This window comes from Dendrobates tinctorius, unplaced genomic scaffold (assembly GCF_039654945.1).
Source record: "Dendrobates tinctorius isolate UK_male_01 unplaced genomic scaffold, ASM3965494v1 ptg000084l, whole genome shotgun sequence".
Lineage (NCBI taxonomy): Eukaryota > Metazoa > Chordata > Amphibia > Anura > Dendrobatidae > Dendrobates > Dendrobates tinctorius.
Genome location: NW_027361752.1, coordinates 39973738 through 39992635, shown reverse-complemented (window position 1 = coordinate 39992635; position 18898 = coordinate 39973738). Strand labels below are relative to the sequence as shown.

Sequence of the window (18898 nt, the reverse complement as noted above, 5' to 3'; positions counted from 1 at the left end):
GAATCTTCTCTTGTGGGAGAAAGACACTTCACCGACGAGTGTCGAACAGTAGGCCCAGAAACACAAGACGTTGAGTAGAGACCAGACAGGACTTTTTCCTGTTGATGATCCACCCGAAATTGGAAAGAGTGTCTAGGACGATCGCCAAACTGAGGCGTGCCTGTTGGAAAGCGGGAGCTTTGATCATATCGTCGAGGTATGGAAAAAGAACGAGACCTCTGATCCTCAACAAGGCCATCAACGCAGCCATGACCTTCGTGAAGACTCTGGGAGCGGTGGCGAGACAAAAGGGCAGCGCGACGAACTGGTAATGTTCCTGGCGAACCGCAAAACACAGGAACTTCTGATGTCCGGAGAATATGGGAACATGTAGATAGGCATCTTGGATGTCTATCGAACACATGAATTCCTGCTCCTCCATGGAAGCGATTACCGAACGAACCGACTCCATCCGGAAGTGGCGAAGGCGAACTCTCTTGTTGAGCAGCTTGAGATCCAAGATGGGTCGGACCGCCCCGTCTTTTTTCGGCACGACAAACAGGTTTGCATAAAACCCTGTAAACCGCTCCGATTCGGGAACGGGCACAATCTCCCCGGAACTGAGGAGAGTGTCGATGGCCGTAAAGAACCCCAGGATCAAAGCTGGATCTTTTGGAGGACGGGATTTGAAGAAACGATCCCGTGGAAGAGAGACGAACTCTATCTTGTATCCTGACGATACAACCTCCCTGACCCAAGCATCCTCTACTGAGGCCAGCCAGACGTCCTTGAAGAACAGGAGTCGACCTCCCAATTGGAAGGGACCCTCGGGAGTCCGAGGATAGTCATGCTGATGTGGACCGTCCAGATCCGGATCTGGATGGTCTGCCCTGCGAAGAGTGGGAGCGCCAGGAGGGAGTGGGTCTGAAGAAAACTTTATTCCTATCTTGGCGTGCCTGCGGTCTTTGTTGGAGGAGGTCTCCGCCATATTGAAACGGCGGTAAGCCCGAAAGGGTCGAAACTGATGCCTTATTGGGGGTCTGCGAGGCTTGGACTGAGGCAGGAGAGAACTCGTGCCTCCGGTGGCGTCCTTAATAATCTGGTCCAATTGGGATCCAAAGAGGCGCCCTCCCTGAAAAGGGAGATTAGTAAGAGACTTTTTAGAAGACAGGTCCGCCTGCCAGGCCTTGAGCCAAATTGTACGATGGATTGCCACAACGTTACTTGACGCCTGAACTGCGCAGGATGCAGCATCCAAAGAAGCAGTAAGCAGATAATCCCCAGCATGGGAAATCTGATTGGCGAGATCGGGCAATCGATCTGGTTGTGCTTTCTCTAGGATGCCCTGACGAAGATCCTCTGCCCAAGTGGCTATGGCCTTTGCTGCCCAAGATGAGGCAAAAATCGGGCATACCGCCGTCGAAGCCGCTTCGAAGGCAGACTTCGCTAGGGATTCTATAATCCTATCATTAGAATCCTTCAGAGACGCCACGCCTGACAGCGGGAGAACCCTGTTATTAGAAAGCCTGGACACGGGCGGATCGACTGAGGGGGAAGCAGACCAGTTGTCCATGAGCTCTTTAGCAAACGGGTACAGAACGCCGAGACGCTTTCCTCATTGAAAGCGTCTGGTCGGATCGCCTCTTTCCCTGGTAAAAATCTTTCCAAACTCGGAATGTAAAGGGAATACCCTGGAGGGTGTTTCTTCCCGTCTGAACGAAACCTCCTGATCTGAGGATTTCGCAGGGGGGGTCAGCAATGTCGAAGGTCTGATGGATTGCTGCAATAAGGTTCTGCACAGTAACCCTCATGTTCGCATCCTGGTCCAAATCCAGCTCTAAGATCCCCTCAGATGACCTGTCCGAGAGCGCTTCACCTGACTCGGGTGAGAAGGCCCGGGAGGGAGGCTGCCGAGGACTATGTGGAGACATGGGGCGAGGAGAGGATTCCGGCTGGAGATCCTGCCTGGGTCTTTTGCGACTAACGCTGGCCGACTCAGATGGAACCTCTTGAGGCCTGCTGGACCCTGTAGAGGTGTCCAGGGGCAACTTATCCAGAACGGCTACCAGGGACTGAGACACCCTGGTGAGGTCTGCCACTGACTGTGATAGAGACGAGGCCCAGCCGGGCATGGGGGGTTCACTCTCGCCTGGGGCCCTAGATGGCTCCTGGGCAGTGTCAGGTTGAATAGGATTGCTACAATCCAGGCAGAGGGAAGTGGACTGACCTGAGGGAAGTTTGCGATTGCAGGAAGAGCATGCAAAGAACTTGACTAGAGTGCAGGGGGGAGCCGCAGGGCGGTTACGGTCAGATTTGGAGTTAGACACAGTGAAAATCTGAGGGAGAGCCGGAAGGTTGGGGGACAGGGTGCAGAGAAGGGTGTCAGCCTGCAGATGCAGAGCTACTCACGGTCCGGTGACCCCAGAGACGAAGGTATCCACCACTCTGCAGATGCAGGTCAGAGGAATATCCGGCGGACAGGCCCAGGGAGCGATATCTGGCTGACAGGGGCGTCCGGCTGTGCGTCTGCAAAGATGGCGACCGCATGAAGGAATCAGGGAAAACGCGCTCCCAGGGGAAAAAGGAGGGCGGAGCTAACCGCCTGCTGAATCCGGCACCGCCCCTGGCCAGGAACAGGCTAAGAAGGGCGGTGGGAGGGCCTGGAACGGGCGGGAGAGAAGCCCGCTTAGTAGAAAGGGGCGGGGGGCGTGGCCGCGATACCGGAGTTGGCCCAAACTGAAGCCGGGGCCTAAATTACTAGCGGCGGCCGCCTGTCAGCACGGGGTCGGCGCGGAGGTGCCGCAATGCGAGCGCCGCCGCGAGAGGACCCTGGGATACCCGATCGGAGTGTCGGGGAAGAAGAGGACGGTGAAGGGGCTGGCTGTAGTTGCAGGATTGGCGCAGGAGATCGTAGCGCCACCGCATCTCTGCTCCAGGGAAGACGCTGCGAACGCGCCCTCGGGGAGGAATGCTGCTGGCCAAAGGGTCCCAATACTTACACGTCCCGGACCCGCTTCTTGAAGAAAGTTAAACCTGTACATGAAGAGCCTGCGTCTCATCCAACCGACAGGCTCTGGTAGGCGAGTGGGTGGGAGACTGGTGACGAGGACCCTCTGGATCGCTGACACATCTTCGTGTTGGCATCCGCCTGGAAGGGTGGTGGTCCTGCTATGGAGAACTGTGAGAATACGGGGTGGCAGTACACGCCGTACTCACAGACTCCTTGTGGGAGTACAGTTGTGACCATTCACACTGTATCCCTCCGGGAAAACCTGAAAAGGAACGACGCACGTCAAGGTAGATATGGGTCTAATTAAAGACCGGTGTCCACCTCCTACTGACACTAAGCTAAACTGAGGAACTCCCTGCCGGTCGGTGGGCTGTATACTGCGGAGGAGGAGCTAACTTTTTTTGTGCATAGTGTCAGCCTCCTAGTGGCAGCAGCATACACCCATGGTCTCTGTGTCCCCCAATAAGGCGAAGGAGAAAAAAATAAATACATATGTTAAGTGACAAATAGCCTTTAAGCCACTTTGTTCTCATTATTAGTGGGATTCTCAGAAGGCCAAAGGGACTGCAGCAATTCTTCAGTACAGTGAATGGGGGCATCCTGCAGTTCCCTTCCCACCTAGATAGGAAAACAAAAAGGATTGGAAAGGGGTCTCAGAGGGTAGACCCTCACCACTAATGAAGTGGTAGCGCACTGCAATGTAAATACCCTGTAACTTCCCTCTATATTTCTGGATGCCTAAATATACACACACACATAGTAATTTTCACTACATGTCCACCCTGTTGTGTTTTGCTGTGGATGAGGACCCCCTGACTAATCAATCATCAGACTGTTTATTATAAACAATAAATGGGGACCCCTGTTCTGATTTCTTTTGAGTTGTCAGCTCTTTACAGTATCACATACAGCCATTATTTTCCCTTTAGATCCACTAGGGGGCAGCATTGATTTAGTAATAACATATGAGCATAATTACTTTTTTTTTTTTTTTTTTTTTTTAAATATAAACAGGCAGCCAGAAAGCTAAAGCTGCAGACCCCTCTGCACAGCACCGAGCTGAGAGATATAATGCGTGGCTTTAACTTGCCATTTACCATCTCATGACCCAATGCATTGACTAACATCAGTGAGAAGAATGGAGACCATCACGGATCCTGATCAGTGTCCTTGGGAGACCTTTAGACCTTTTGCACTCCTGATGACTGATCTTTAATCATGGGCTGTGTTTACTCATCTATGCGGTGAAAAGCGGCGACCAAGAGTCTCGCTATGTCCTGCATTACACAGTGCAACGCTTCATTATTCCTGTGGCAGCGCTGCAGGGAAATTCAGCACTTAGTGCAAAATTTACAACTGATCGCTGGGATCTCAGAACTTTATGATCTAACTTTTGTCAAAGGATGATTCTAACAAAGTAGTGACTCAATATTTAATTGCAATACCCTTTTTATATCATAGAATCGTAGAGATGGAAGGGACCTCCTGGTCCAACCCCCTGCTCAAAGCAGGATTCGCTAAATCATCCCAGACAGATGTCTGTCCAGCCTCTGTTTGAAGACTTCCATTGAAGGAGAACTCACCACTTCTTGTGGTCCCCTACAAGGGAGTGAACTCTTCGTTCTGTATGAGCTTCAGGGAGCACTTTTTGCTAAAATCCTCAGCCCGGGGATTTTATGCAGTATTATGACGAACACACAGCCATTGCCCTCTCCTCGGCTACGCTGGGATTGTATCAGTGAGCGATAAGTGCACATCTGCGACAAGTGACGCCCCGCGTTCAGTGCAGGGTCATGCTGCACGGTCACAGCCAAGTCCAGATCTGGGCTCTACTATACAGCGTGGTGGCAGCTTGCAGCCACGGGAAATCCTAATCCACTGAAATCACAGTAATCCCGTTCACTGCGGCGTAAGATTGTGTGCAGACCGGGGACAACACCACCGGCCACGCAGAGCAGGTAATCCGGGAGCGACCAAAGCTGTCCCGCAGCAGCTCCGGCGTCCACATAAAGTGACCCCGTCTATTTGCACCGATCCGTTCCCCGCACTACATTACCTTGCAGATGAACTCTAAGGCGTCCTTAGCGGTGTCCTCCGGGTGAATTACGATCAGGACAGATTGGTCGTTTGGCAAAGAAACCCAGGAAGGCGTGAGATACTCGTGGACCCAGATGTCGGCGTCGGGGTTGTGAGGATGGACGCTAGTCAGGACCACCACCTCCTTCTCCTTCTGTAGAGAAATAAACACCGGGGGGATTACGCCATCAAAACGAAGCCAGCGCTGGGGGAAATCCTGTTACTTCTCCGCAGATCTATCCACAGCAATCTCCCCCCTCCGAAACGCTAAATGGGATTACTATAAATTATTACTAAATCAATCTGCAAGACACAGACGCTGGAGACCGGCTTCCCTGCCTCGCTACACGGTGACATTTCCACTCAGGGAAGTAAAACAAGGGCTACATGGCGACATCTCCACCCGCTAAGTGAGGTAATGCTAGAGCTACCTGGTGGGATTTCCACTCACTCCGGGCGTTAAGACAAGAGCTACTTGTGACATTACCAATCACTGAAAGCGGTAAGACGAGAACTACGTGGTGACATTTCCACTCACTAAAGACTGACAAGGATTAAATGGTGACATTTCCACTTAGGGCAGTAAAACGAGGGCTACATGGCGACATTTCCACCCGTTAAAGGAGGCAATACAAGAGCTACCTAGTGGGATTTTCACTCATTCTGGGCGATAAAACAAGTGTTACCTGGTAACATTTCCACTCACTCAAGGACAGTAAGACAAGGACTTCGTGGTGATATTTCCACTCACCAAGGAGAGCAAGACTAGTAAGACTCACTCAAGGCGGGAAGACTAGGGCTACGTGGTGACATTTCCACTCATCCAAGTTGGGAAGACTAGGGCTACATGGTGACATTTCATCACATGCACACCATGGTAAAGTAGTGTGAATCCTGCACTTCACTCTAAAGGCCCCGTCACACTAAGCGATCTCGGTAGTGAGATCGCTGCTGAGTCACAACTTTTGTGACGTAACAGCGATCTCACCAGCGAGATCGCTGTGTGTGACAGCGATCAGCGAGCGGCCCCCCTGCCGGTATCGCTGGAAGAAACCTCTGGACATTTCTTTGGTCTCTGGTCTCCCGCTGGCCAGCACGCATCGCTGTGTGTGACAGCGGGAGACCAGCGATCAGGTGTAAAAAATAATAAAAAAAATAATTATAGTTATTCTCACCTTCCGACGTCCCGTTCAGCCATCCTGCCTCTCTCCACGCTCTGGTCCCAGTGATCCTTTGCACAAATGACCGTGAGACTTTGTTATCCCTCGAGACCGTGACATCTCGCCGTCATTCTCGCAAAGGATCACTGGGACCGGAGCGTGGAGAGAGGCAGGATGGCTGAACGGGACGTCGGAAGGTGAGAACAACTATTTTTTATTTTGATTCTATTTTTTACAGGGATGGCCAGCGATGCCGTCCGCTCGGCATCGCTGTGCTGATTGCCGGTGAAGCTGTCTGTGTGACAGCTCACCAGCGATCACATAGAGACTTACTAGCGATCCTGACTCCTTGATATCGGTGTCGGGATCGCTGGTAAGTCGCTTAGTGTGACGGGGCCTTAAGTTGTAGGGCACTTTCTAGGACCGGCTGGGGATTCTGCCATTGTTGCATCGTCATATGCACAGCTGTGTCCTTCGGATAGACCCTGAATTCTCTGCAATATCGTGATGTTCCGTCCGGCTAAATGGTTCTCACCTGCTCAACTATACCTAAGGGGAAGATTATACAATGAACAAGGAAAAACTAATGTTTGTGCCCCGAGTGCGTGCCCATATGGCATTAGATGGCGCCACTTACTAATGGGGAGAGGTTACGTGAAAGCTGAGGAGCTGATCAGATTACCTTGTCTTCTGATGCAGTCTCATCAAAGATTCCTTCCAATGATTTCTTGACAGACTCCGATCCATCATTAAAAACCTGGAGAGAAAGAGCTGACAGCTAAACGGGATCATGTCATTTATCAAGAATAGAAAGCATTTTATAGGTTCCGCAGATTAAAGAGGTGGTCGACTAGGATAGATCATCAAAATCAGATCAATGGAGATAAAACACCCGACGTGCCCATCGATCTCCTGTTATCAGCTCTGGCAGTTACTAGATGTGAAGAACCTACGGAGCCGCATCCGCACAGCGCCGGTTCATGAGCCAAGAGTTAGTTCTCACCAGTGCCAAGAACAGGTCATCAATAGGACAACCCCTTTAAAAGGCCTACAAGTAAGTTTCCTAGGAAGTCATCCTTACCTGGTTAATGCTTGGTCTGCCTTGTTTCTTCTTAGAAGATGTGTCAAGACCCCAAAGAGAAGAAAACCGGCTCCTCCTCTTACTGGCCGATCTGGACATGGCTTGCGTTCGCCTCCTGACACCGGACTCTCCCGTACGGGCGGCCACCTGTACAAAAAAAAAAAAAAAAAAAAGCGCAGAAAATCAGTTACCAAATGTAAAGAAATCTTTATCAGACTGAGAAACTATTAGTCCGAGAGAGAGTCAACCTCAAGTCAAAGATATCACGGACCTTGCGACCCACCCCTCAATTGTGATATCGGTAAGAATCGGTTTCTGCTACATGTTGCAGAAGATTAATAAGAAAATTAAAAAAAAAAAAGAATTAAAATAAAGAGTTACATTTAGGGCGTATAACACATGTTCAGTTTGTCAGATCTTTCTCTTTATAGGTATATTTTTGAGTAAAATGTAAATTGTTCTTTTAGTCTACAAACTTATGACATGTCTCCGAATTTCCAAGCACTACATTTTGTTTTGCTTTTTCTGGCAAAGAAAAATGGTCAAAATTTAAAAAAAAAAAAAAAAACAAAAAAAAAAAAAACCCAGTGCTTTCAGACCTCAAAAAAGAAAACAAGTTCATAACCATTTATAAACAATACTAATGTTTTAACTCAGGAAGAGTTCAGAAATCAATATTTTGTGGAATAATCCCAGCTTTCTTGCGTCTTGGCTGCTTTCCACCGGTCTTTCACACTGCTTCTGGCGGAAAAATGTAAGCAGTTCTTCTTTGTCTGATGGCTTGTGACTATCCATCATCCTCCTGATTACATTCCAGAGGTTTTCAATGGGGTTCAGGTCTGGAGAACGGGCTGCCCACGACAGGGATTTTATGTGGTGGGCTCTTAATTTTTGCCAGAGCTGTATATATATGGCATTATATAGAGCATCTACCACATACATGTCTCACGTGCACCATATGGAAAGTCCTGGGCCATGTGTTTTCCAGGTACGTTCCTACCATATGGAGCGTCCAGAGATCACAGGCCATAACCCTGCACGGAGCATTCATGTGATCTTCTCACTTTAATGTATCCCACCCACAACCTGTTCTTTTATTGTATTTTCCGGCTCGGTGGGAGAGGCGGCAGATGATAGAGTTGCCCCCACCCTGCGGAACTGTTCTCTCCTCTTCCCACACAATATCTATAAAAATGCAGGTGGTGCTGAATATGAAATGTTCTGTAGATCTTCGGAGCGCACACGTGTACGGAGAACCAAGGCTCCGCAACCTGCGCGCTATTCATGGAGGAGAGGTTGGGACGCAGGCGTTCAACAGGAATCCGGGACGATGGGGCAGATTGCCCGTGGGCGTTCCACTAGCAGCATAAGTGGCCGTGTTCTTTAACACCTGCTCCTCCTGGCAATCCATCCTGACAACTAGAAGACAGGACGCGCTCCATGGTTTTAGAACGCTCACGTTACAAAACACATCCTGGATTAGAAGCCTTTGCGGTCATGTTATATTCTCGCTTCTTTTACGTTGTGATGCCAAATTATTGGATTTTCCGGGATTATTTGACTAGCTAGAATTCTGGAAGAAATTTGGGGAAAAAATGTATCGCAACCATTACAAATCTGTGCAACCATTACTTGTGTCCTTCAGGGACGGGACCAGGACCTGAGTGCAAAATTATATCAGCACCCTTCAACATGAAGAATGCCCATAAGGTGCACAAACTACTGGTGGTGCCCATCGCTCCACCAGCCAACTTGGCTCATGTTCCTCTACCACCTTCTTGACGCGTACCCCTTAACTCCTAGGCACATGCTCCTTAGATGGGTATTCCCATCTCCAAAAGCCTATTATAATATGTAGCAGATGTAATATTAGCAAATACCTCCATTAAGAAATGTGGTATAGTTCTTTTGATTAGCTATGTCACTTACTTCATGTGCAGGCATTGCAGTAGCTTAGGTATCCATGATTACGACGATTAACAACTCTCACTATATGAGTGGTCGTAACCATGGATACCTTAGTTACTGCAATGCCTTGCACGTGGGGTAAGAAACATAGCTAATCAGAAGAACTGTACTACTTTCTAACTATAGTTATTTGCTAATATTATTACACCTACTACAGGATAGGATCTTGGAGATGGGAAAACCCTTTAAATGAAGTCTGCCTGGGCAAAATGTCGCTATAAAGAAGAATCATTTTGTTCCAGAATACATGATCCACATTTTACTATGGTGCACCATGGACGGTACCTGTATGGTCCGGAGCACATTGCCTAAATTAGGCAGGCCATACTGACTTTAAGCTCTTCAAAAGAGACTCTGCTGCAGCTGAGAGGACACCCAGTGGGGCGATATAGAAGTCTCAGGGGTGTGAGGGGTGTACAGAATTAATCCACTTACTAAAGCATGAAAAGACGACACGGAGAAGATTCCCAGGCGCCCCATGGCAACTTTAGTTGGTCGGCTAGCGAACGCCAGTAAACGTTTTGGGTTTGGCAGCTCCCCGCCCTGAAGGCTGGCGAGATAGCACCGGTACCGGAACAAGTCCATCTGAAACTGCTCGAGGTTCTGCTCCCAGACGAAGATCTGCAAGGAAGACAAACATCAGATATTGGAGCCTTTAGTGCAATTTGTTCCATCAGGATCAGAGTGAATCTTACAGGAGGGAGTACGCGGCACCTGCACAGGAGATCTGGTACGGTCACGCCACTTGTGGTTTTTTTCCCGCCGTATACCACATGCCTCAACACGAAATCCTCATTATCAGAGACACAAGCAGTAGTAAAAGTAAACACATCTCTGGCAAAGGCCAACACAGCAACTGAACTTCTTCTAGGTGCTGTCTATGACGAGCCGTCCGCCCGGAGGCTCGGGTACAGAAACGTCAAGAGCGGAGTCGCAACAGATTTAATTAGGTATAAACATGTCAACATGTAAATTAATGCTCATGTTCACTGCACCAGGCAGTTTTATTGCTCCCAAGCACCTAAACTCAAAATGGAAGCAACTTTGCAAATTGCTTTGATTAAAAAAATAAATATCGTTTTGTGTACACAGCTCCAGAGCAGACCAATGGGTCTCCATGGTTTCGAACAAAATCAAAGACCACTCCCAACAATCACCCCAATACACCAGAAGGTTTTTGTTTTTCTTTCACCTGGTCCAGGATGGTTTTCTTCTTCTTGGCATCAGTCACTGAGGAAAGCTGCATCTCTCCCATCTTCTTCATCTTTTCATCCATGTCGATCTTTTGCTCCAACTTTTTGATTTCGGACTTGAGGAGTTTTACAGTGTCCTCCTTGTGGTGCTGTCTGGCCACGGTGGTGGCACATGCGGAGTGGATGGCCGTGATCCAGTTCTCCAGCTCTGTCTGACTGCTCGTCTGCAAGAGGGGGAAAAAAAACAAAAAACCTTAAAGCGCATGTCAATTCTGGTAATCACCATTAACAATATACATGGATAGCCTCTTCACAGACAAGCCCTCTTAACCCCTTAAGGACCGGGGTTAGTTTCGTGTTTTTCGCTCCCTTTCTTCCCAGAGCCATAACTTTATTTTTCCGTCAATATGGTCATCTGAGGGCTTATTTTTTGCGGGACGAGTTGTACTTTTGAACAACACCATTGATTTTACCATGTTGTGTACTACAAAACGGGAAAAAAATTCCAAGTGAGGTGAAATTGCAAAACAAGTGCAATCCCACACTTGTTTTTTGCTTGGCTTTTTTGCTAGGTTCACTAAATGCTACAACTGACTCACCATTATGATTCGCCAGGTCATTACGAGTTCATAGACACCAAACATGTCTAGGTTCTTTTTTATCTAAGTGGTGAAAAAAAAAATCCAAAGTTTACTAAAAAAACAAAAAAAAAACCCCCATTTTCCGAGACCCGTAGCGTCTCCATTTTTCTTGATCTGGGGTCGGGTGAGGGCTTATTTTTTGCGTGCCGAGCTGACATTTTTAATGATACCACTTTTATGCAGACACGTTCTATTGATCGCCCGTTATTGCATTTTAATGCATTGTCACAGAGAGAGAAAAAAAATATGTAATTCTGGGGTTTTGATTTTTTTTTCTCGCTACGCCATTTAGCGATCGGGTTAATGCTTTTTTTTTTTTTAAAGATAGATCGGGCGATTCTGAAAGCGGCGATACCAAATATGTGTATTTTTTTTATATATTATAGTTTTATTTTGAATAGGGCGAAAGGGGGGTGATTTGAACTTTTATATTTTTTTCATATTTTTTAAAATACTTTTTTTATTTTGTCATGCTTCAATAGCCTCCATGGGAGGCTAGAAGCGTGCCATACTTGATCGGCTCTGCTACATATAGGCGATGAGCAGATCGCCCATATGTAGCAGAATTACTGCATAACTATGAGCGCCGACCACCGGGTGGCGCTCATAGCAAAGCGGCATCAACAATCCGAGGTCTCTAAGAGACCTCTGGTTGTTATGCCAACACATCACTGACCCCCGATCACGTGACGGGGGTCAGCGATGACCTCATTTCCACGCCGGTTAAACTCCGTTGTCAGCGTTTGACAGCGGCGTTTAACGGGTTAATAGGTGCAGGTGGATCGCGATTCCACCTGCGCCTATTGCGGGCACATGTCAGCTGTTCAAACAGCTGACATGTCCCGGCTTTGATACGGGATCAGTGCCGGAGCCCTCAAAGCAGGGGAGAAGTCCAATGACGGACATTAAGGGGTTAACAAAAGAAGCTTGGTAATGAATAAGAGGGAAGTGTCAAAAGGATACAACCCCTTTAAATGTCTGTGCACTTTAAGGATGCCACTAGTATGTCACTTTTATAAGCTGGTATAAGTGCCGCCGTTCTCCTGAATCCGGCGATATTCCTTTTGTTCCTACTCCTTTCCCTTGCCGAGAAACAGCTTCATATTCCCTGTATAGAAAGGGAGTCTTTGTAGCCAAGTAGGCAGGATCCTCTTCCTCTCGATGGGCGTCGTCTTGAGGATTACGTCCCACTTGGCTAACAAGAGTAGATTTATATACAGGGAAGAAAGGGGTATATCTCAGGAACGGAGAGGCGCAGGAACAAAAGAAAAACATGGTCGGATTCAGGAGAACAGCGGCATTTACACCAGGTAAAAAAAAAAATAAATTACATTTTTATGGCAAATGACATTTCTCAAGCTCACACATTATCACTAAGTGCAACTCAGTTGGCAACTGAACCAGCAGCATCTGCCACAGACATACTGCAATTTCATTTTTTTTTTTTCCTTTAAGCGGTCAGATTGTGTGATGAACGACTAAACCCGCCCCGATCGCAGCCCGCGGGACAGTATCTCCACTAGTCATTAATACCTGGTGTTGCGGTTGATAATGGGCAAGGTTAGGCGACATTCTGTGAATGGAGAGTTTATAATGAGCCTTCAAAAGTGGTAAGCAAATGTTTGACCAAGGTGGCGTCCAGGTCTCCGAGGAACGCCGTGAGCCGGGCTAAAAATACTACACTTATACTATGTCTACACTTACACTAGACATCCGGAAGGCCAATATGTACAGATCAAGTGAATGAGTTTGTCCCTTGGCTAACCCAACTGAGACTTTACATAGGGATCATCGTTGTCTACAGAAGTGAAGGTAAACGAGCAGATATAGAGGGAACCTGCCTGGACGATTTTACTACTGAAACTGAAGATATAGTATGGCCGTGTAGGTCTTAGAAAAAGAATAAAAACGATACCAGTCTTGTAGTGATCCTATGCTCCAGTGCAGAGAAATCGAGCTTAGTTTGGAGTGCACTAGGGGCGTGTCAATAGATTCCAAGTGCAAAGACACACCCACAATGCGTATCTAGGCTAATTTACATGCGGCTTCAAAGCTTGATTTCTCTGCGCTGGCACATCAGATCCCTACAAGACCGGTATCATTTTTATTGTAGTCCTTCAGGCTTATGCTTTACCCTCCATGTACTGCATTGGCATAATTTGCCAATAGATAAAGCATGAGCCTGAAGGGTCACTTTAAAGCGGACCTGACAGGACCATGTTACTACAGTGCTATGACTATATAGGATGCAGTACAACAACAATAAAAAATACATACCGATGTTGTAGTGATCCGATGTGCCAGCACTTAAACATCAAGCTTAGAAATTGCATGCAAATTAGCTTGGGTATGCATTAGGGGTGTGTATTCACTAGGAAGCTACTGACATGCCCCTAAAGAAATGCCACGTTCAACGGGATTTTTCGGCGCTGGCACATTGGAAAATTACAAGACACGCATCATTGTATAAAAAAAAAAAAAATAAAAAAAAAATATGGATCCATTGAAAAAAAATTATTGTTCCATTTCATTTTATGGATCCGTGTGCAACTGGATGGAAAAAAAAAAAAACTGACTAGGCCTCAATACAGAGGGGGACATTGTAATTCCAAGAGATCCAGCTCTCCTATGGCCGCACAGCAGCTTCTCGGCCACCAAGAGAAACCTGCATTCAATCTTGTCAGTTTACTGGACAAAGGTTTCTTCATGAGATGATGGGAGTGAAAATGAGAGGTAGATGGAGGCACATACAGGGAATTACACACGACGTAATGAAAGGAACAGGCCAAGATATTGTGCAGTATTAACATAGCTCAGACACAGAAGTAAACCATACTGCTCACAAGACCAATAGTCAAAGCTTAACACCAATAAAATATAAAGGGGAATGCTTTGAACACGGTTTAACAGTTTCCATGTGGAATGTGTATAAATGTTGAGTCAGTGTACGTACATCACTTATCCTGTATTATACTCCAGAGCTGCACTCACTATTCTGCTGGTGCAGTCACTGTGTGCATACATTACTGATCCTGAGTTACATCCTGTATTATACTCCAGAGCTGCACTCACTATTCTGCTGGTGCAGTCACTGTGTACATACATTACATTACTGATCCTGAGTTACATCCTGTATTATACTCCAGAGCTGCACTAACTATTCTGCTGGTGTAGTCACTGTGTACATACAATACATTACTGATTGTGAGTTACATCCTGTATTATACCCCAGAGCTGCACTCACTATTCTGCTGGTGCAGTCACTGTGTACATACATTACTGATCCTGAGTTACATCCTGTATTATACTCCAGAGCTGCACTCACTATTCTGCTGGTGCAGTCACTGTGTACATACATTACATTACTGATCCTGAGTTACATCCTGTATTATACTCCAGAGCTGCACTCACTATTCTGCTGGTGTAGTCACTGTGTACATACAATACATTACTGATTGTGAGTTACATCCTGTATTATACCCCAGAGCTGCACTCACTATTCTGCTGGTGCAGTCACTGTGTACATACAATACATTACTGATTGTGAGTTACATCCTGTATTATACCCCAGAGCTGCACTCACTATTCTGCTGCAGTCACTGTGTACATGCATTACTGATCGTGAGTTGCATCCTGTATTATACTCCAGAGCTGCACTCACTATTCTGCTGCAGTCACTGTGTACATACATTACTGATCGTGAGTTGCATCCTGTATTAGGCTATGTGCACACACTGCAGATTTATCTGCGTTTTTTTTTCTGACCCAAAACCGCAGCTGTTGGCATAAACCGCAGGTCTCTCCCTTCTGCGTTTTTGCTGTGGCTTTGCTGCGGCTTTTACCTGCAGTTTTGTCTGCGTTTTTTGAGGGAATGATACCCATAAAGTTTATACAAACACTGGAGAAAAAAAAAAAAAATGATGTCACTTCCTTGTCCCCCATATTTTAGGGCCAGAAAGACTAAGCAGACAAGTGCGAGCTGATATTTCCAAGCTGGGAAGGGGTTAATATCCATGTCACCTTTCCCAGGCGACGAATATGAGCCAGCAGCTGTCTGCGTAGCCTCTCTGGCTCTAAAAAAAAAAAAAAAAAGGGAGACCCCAAAAATAAATTACGTGGGGGTCCCCCATATTTTAGGGCCAGAAAGGCTATGCAGACAGCTGCGGGCTCATATTCATAGCCTAGGAAGGGGGCATGGACATATTTGTAGCCGGGGGGGGGGGGGGGGAGGAAACTATGAGCACGCAGCCGCCCTCTCTTCCCACTCCCGCTCCGCGGTGGCGGGATGTGGGGTAATAAAGGGGTTAATGCCACCTTTGATTGAGAGGTGACATTAACTCCGGTTAATAATGGAGAGGCGTCAATAAGACGCCGGTCCATTGTTAAGCCCATAGAAACCATTTTTTTTTTTAAAAACACAGACAAACATTTTTATTGAAATAAAAAAACATTGTTTTTGACTAATTTTTTTTATTGTACCCTCAATCCTATGCGACGCCCTCGATCACCTAAACAAAAAAAAAAAAAAAAAACAAAACAATTCTATACCTACCGTTCCGTTGCAGTCCATTCAACGAGTGTCCCACGACGATCTGACATGGAGAACAGTCACATCAGGTGATGTGACCATTCTCCATGCCTGCAGAAACACACTGACAGGAGCTCTGCTCCTGCAGTGTGTTACTGCGCATGTGCCAAGAGTTTACCTGAGTTCAGTGACTCACGTAAACTCCTTTACGGCACTGCTGCGTTGGAAAGGTCAAACGCAGCAGAAGAGCCGTAAAGCGAGATCCCGGAGCGGCCGAACACCGGAAAACTCGGCGATACACTGCAGGAGCACGGCTCCTGCTAGTGTATCGCCCGAGGACTGCTGAGATCGCCGCGGGACACTATTTTTGGATTTTTGCGGACAGGGAGTATTTTGTGGTTTATTATTTTATTTTTTTCCCTAGGTGATCAAGGGCTTCGGGGAACAAAATGTGCTGTATGTGGTGAGTATGTATTCTATGTTGTATGTCATGTCTGTCATGTATACATGTATTCTATGTTGTATGTCATGTTTGTGTTTTTTGTTACATGTTTTAACACTTTGTGCTCGGTCGCCCCAGGGACTACTCTCCCATCCTATAGGCGGATGGGAGCAGCAGTCCCATGCGGCGATCGAGCACAATAGGGGGCCTACCGCATGGACACTCTCCGGACACACACAGACTGACACAGACAGACACACACACATACAAACATACATACCAGATCTATCAGACGCCCCACATCAATGTCCATGCGACGGTAGGCCATGGCGACGTCTTCTTCCCTCCTCCCACACACTTCCTCTTCCGCCCCCTCACTTCCTTATCCTGCGGTTTTTACACCCCAAACCGCAGCAAAAAACGCAGATCTTTTTACATCTGCGGTTTTTGCTGCGGAATACAGTGACTCAATGCAAGCCTATGGGTGCAAAACCGCTGCAGAACCGCAGAAATAATTGACATGCTGCGGGGGAAAAAAAAGGTGCTTTTCCGCACGTTTTTTCCGCAGCGTGTGCACAGTGGCTTTGCAAACCCATAGAGTAACATGGCAATGTGCACTGTCTGCGGAACTGCTGCGGTTCCGCAGGACCAAAACCGCAGCGGAACCGCAGCAGGGAGAGACCTGCGGTTTATGCCAACAGCTGCGGTTTTGGGTCAGAAAAAAAACGCAGATAAATCTGCAGTGTGTGCACATAGCCTGAGCTTATGTGCACACGTTGCAGAAAATTTCTGCACAAAAACCTGAATCCCTTCCCAGAAACCGCACCTATTTTTCCGTGGCGGTTTTTGTGCGTTTTTTGCGCGGTTTTGATGCGTTTTTTACCGCAGCGGTTTCTAAAAGCATGGGAGAAGCCTAAACCACGGAAAAAAACGCAAAATTAATGTGCACGCTGCGGTTTTTACCGCGAAGCGGTTTTTTTCGCGGTAAAAAACGCATCAATGTGCACAAAAAGTGCAAAATGCATAGAAATGACTGTGCACCTTATTTTTAGCGGTTTTATAGCGGTTTTATAGTGAAAACCGTGGTAAAAACCGCTAAAAAAACGCTGTGTGTGAACACAGCCTTACTGTTGGCAGACACAGGACTTATGGTAGCGCTCATCTTTACTCTGGACAACCCTTCTTCCAGACGTCCCAAACAGTCTGAAAAGGTTTCGTAAGAGAAATAACTTTCCCTCATCCTCTATAGTCCAATCCTTGCACTTCCTGAAGAATGTCAGTCTGTCCTAGATGGTGTTCATGTAAAGAAATTGCTTCTTTTCGGTCCTTCTTGACACCAGGCTGCCTTCAAAAGCCTTCAACCTCACTGTGTGCAGATGCACTGACGCCAGCCTGCTGCCATCCCGGGGCAAGCTCTGCACTGGTGATAAAACAATCCCCATAGCAGAATCCTCTTTAGTAGATGGTCCTGGCCCTTGCTGGACTTTTTTGGTGCCCTGAAGCCTTCTTCACTGCAACTGAACCGCTTTCTTTGAATGGGGTTTTTGTGATTACATCAATTTTCATGACAAGGATCGAATTTGCAATTCATGCTATCGCTTTTTATAAGTTAATGCAAATTTTCACCATAAAAAAAAATTAAGAGGCGATCTTTGTATAAACCAAAAATTTGTGCATCAGTCTCAAAACCTTTGGCCACAGTCGCAGTATCGGAATGGACCTCAGTAGCTCGGCATTTTGTCCTTGTCTTCTCCCGGAGCTGCACGTGATCCAGTTACATCAGGTATAATAAAGAGGTGATTGGCTGAAACCTAATAAAGATCTGGTGCCACCTTTATGAAAAAAAAAGTCTGTTCGTTGCTTAGTAACCACTTACCTTCCTGTCTGAGTGACTACTATTAGAACACATGAAGCCACCCAGACAGGAAAAGTCAGAATTTTATCCAGAAGGTTAGACTTCCTCCCGATGATATACGGACTCCTAAATGTATAGAAACAAGGAGGTTAAGTGCCTAATGTGTATATAGATAAAGGCTCAGAGTAGACAAAAGGAGGAGGGTGTCATGGCCGTAAATTTAGACCGAATAGTAGGCCCGAAACACACCAGTTTCTCAATGCCAGGCAGCTGGCGTGCCTGTCGCTACTGATAACACATGGGTTTATAAGGCCAGTCACACGGTACTAGAAATCCTTTACCACACAAACAAATTTTCACCTAAAAAAGCTCAAAAACTGCATAAAACATGGAGTCAACAAACGAGCTTTGACAGTTGCCATGGCGACGCTGGAGTTTCCTTCACCCTCGACGCGCTTTGAAATGAAGATCTGAGCAGCACAGTCTCCTCATGGCGGAATCCCTTCAAAACACTGCCCTGAAGGCCAGGATTTTTTTTTCCACCATTCCCCCCCCCCCCCCCCAATCTTTCATTTCTCTTCATGTACGTTTCAGAAATCCCTACTGACAGAGGAGGAATCTGGATTTGGCAATCGCATTCTGTCTGAACCTAAACTCCAAGACCTGGGGGTGCGGCTCGCTCCCAGCCATGGGTAATCTGGGGGAATTTATTGCGTTTTAGAAGAAAAGATTGAAAAATGAATAATGAAAAATACATCAGAGTGTGGATAGAACGTGCCATGTTAAAACTGAGCCGGACACGTTGGCCCACATTTACTAACTCCTTCCTGACAGAGTGAAATTTTGTTCTGGCACTTTAGTTTTTTTTTTTGCCTCCCCTTTCCTCCGTCGCTTTCTAGTTTTTCTGTCCCGTATGAGGCATTGTTTTTTTCATGTGACAAGATGCACTTTTATCATAAACTACA

At 46.8% G+C, this 18898-nt stretch overlaps 1 protein-coding gene across 5 annotated transcripts in view; it reads right to left on the bottom strand.

The window, feature by feature from the left end:
* TIAM1 (TIAM Rac1 associated GEF 1) overlaps positions 1–18898 on the bottom strand; it is a 260582-nt gene that overhangs the window by 74326 nt on the left and 167358 nt on the right. For all 5 annotated transcript variants that reach the window (XM_073584569.1, XM_073584565.1, XM_073584566.1 and 2 more), the window contains 5 exons: positions 10467–10691; positions 9710–9895; positions 7307–7453; positions 6908–6982; positions 5046–5219 (listed from right to left, as the gene is read on the bottom strand). In XM_073584569.1, the coding sequence (XP_073440670.1) occupies positions 5046–5219; positions 6908–6982; positions 7307–7453; positions 9710–9895; positions 10467–10691 (807 nt within the window). The remainder of the gene's footprint in view (positions 1–5045; positions 5220–6907; positions 6983–7306; positions 7454–9709; positions 9896–10466; positions 10692–18898) is intronic.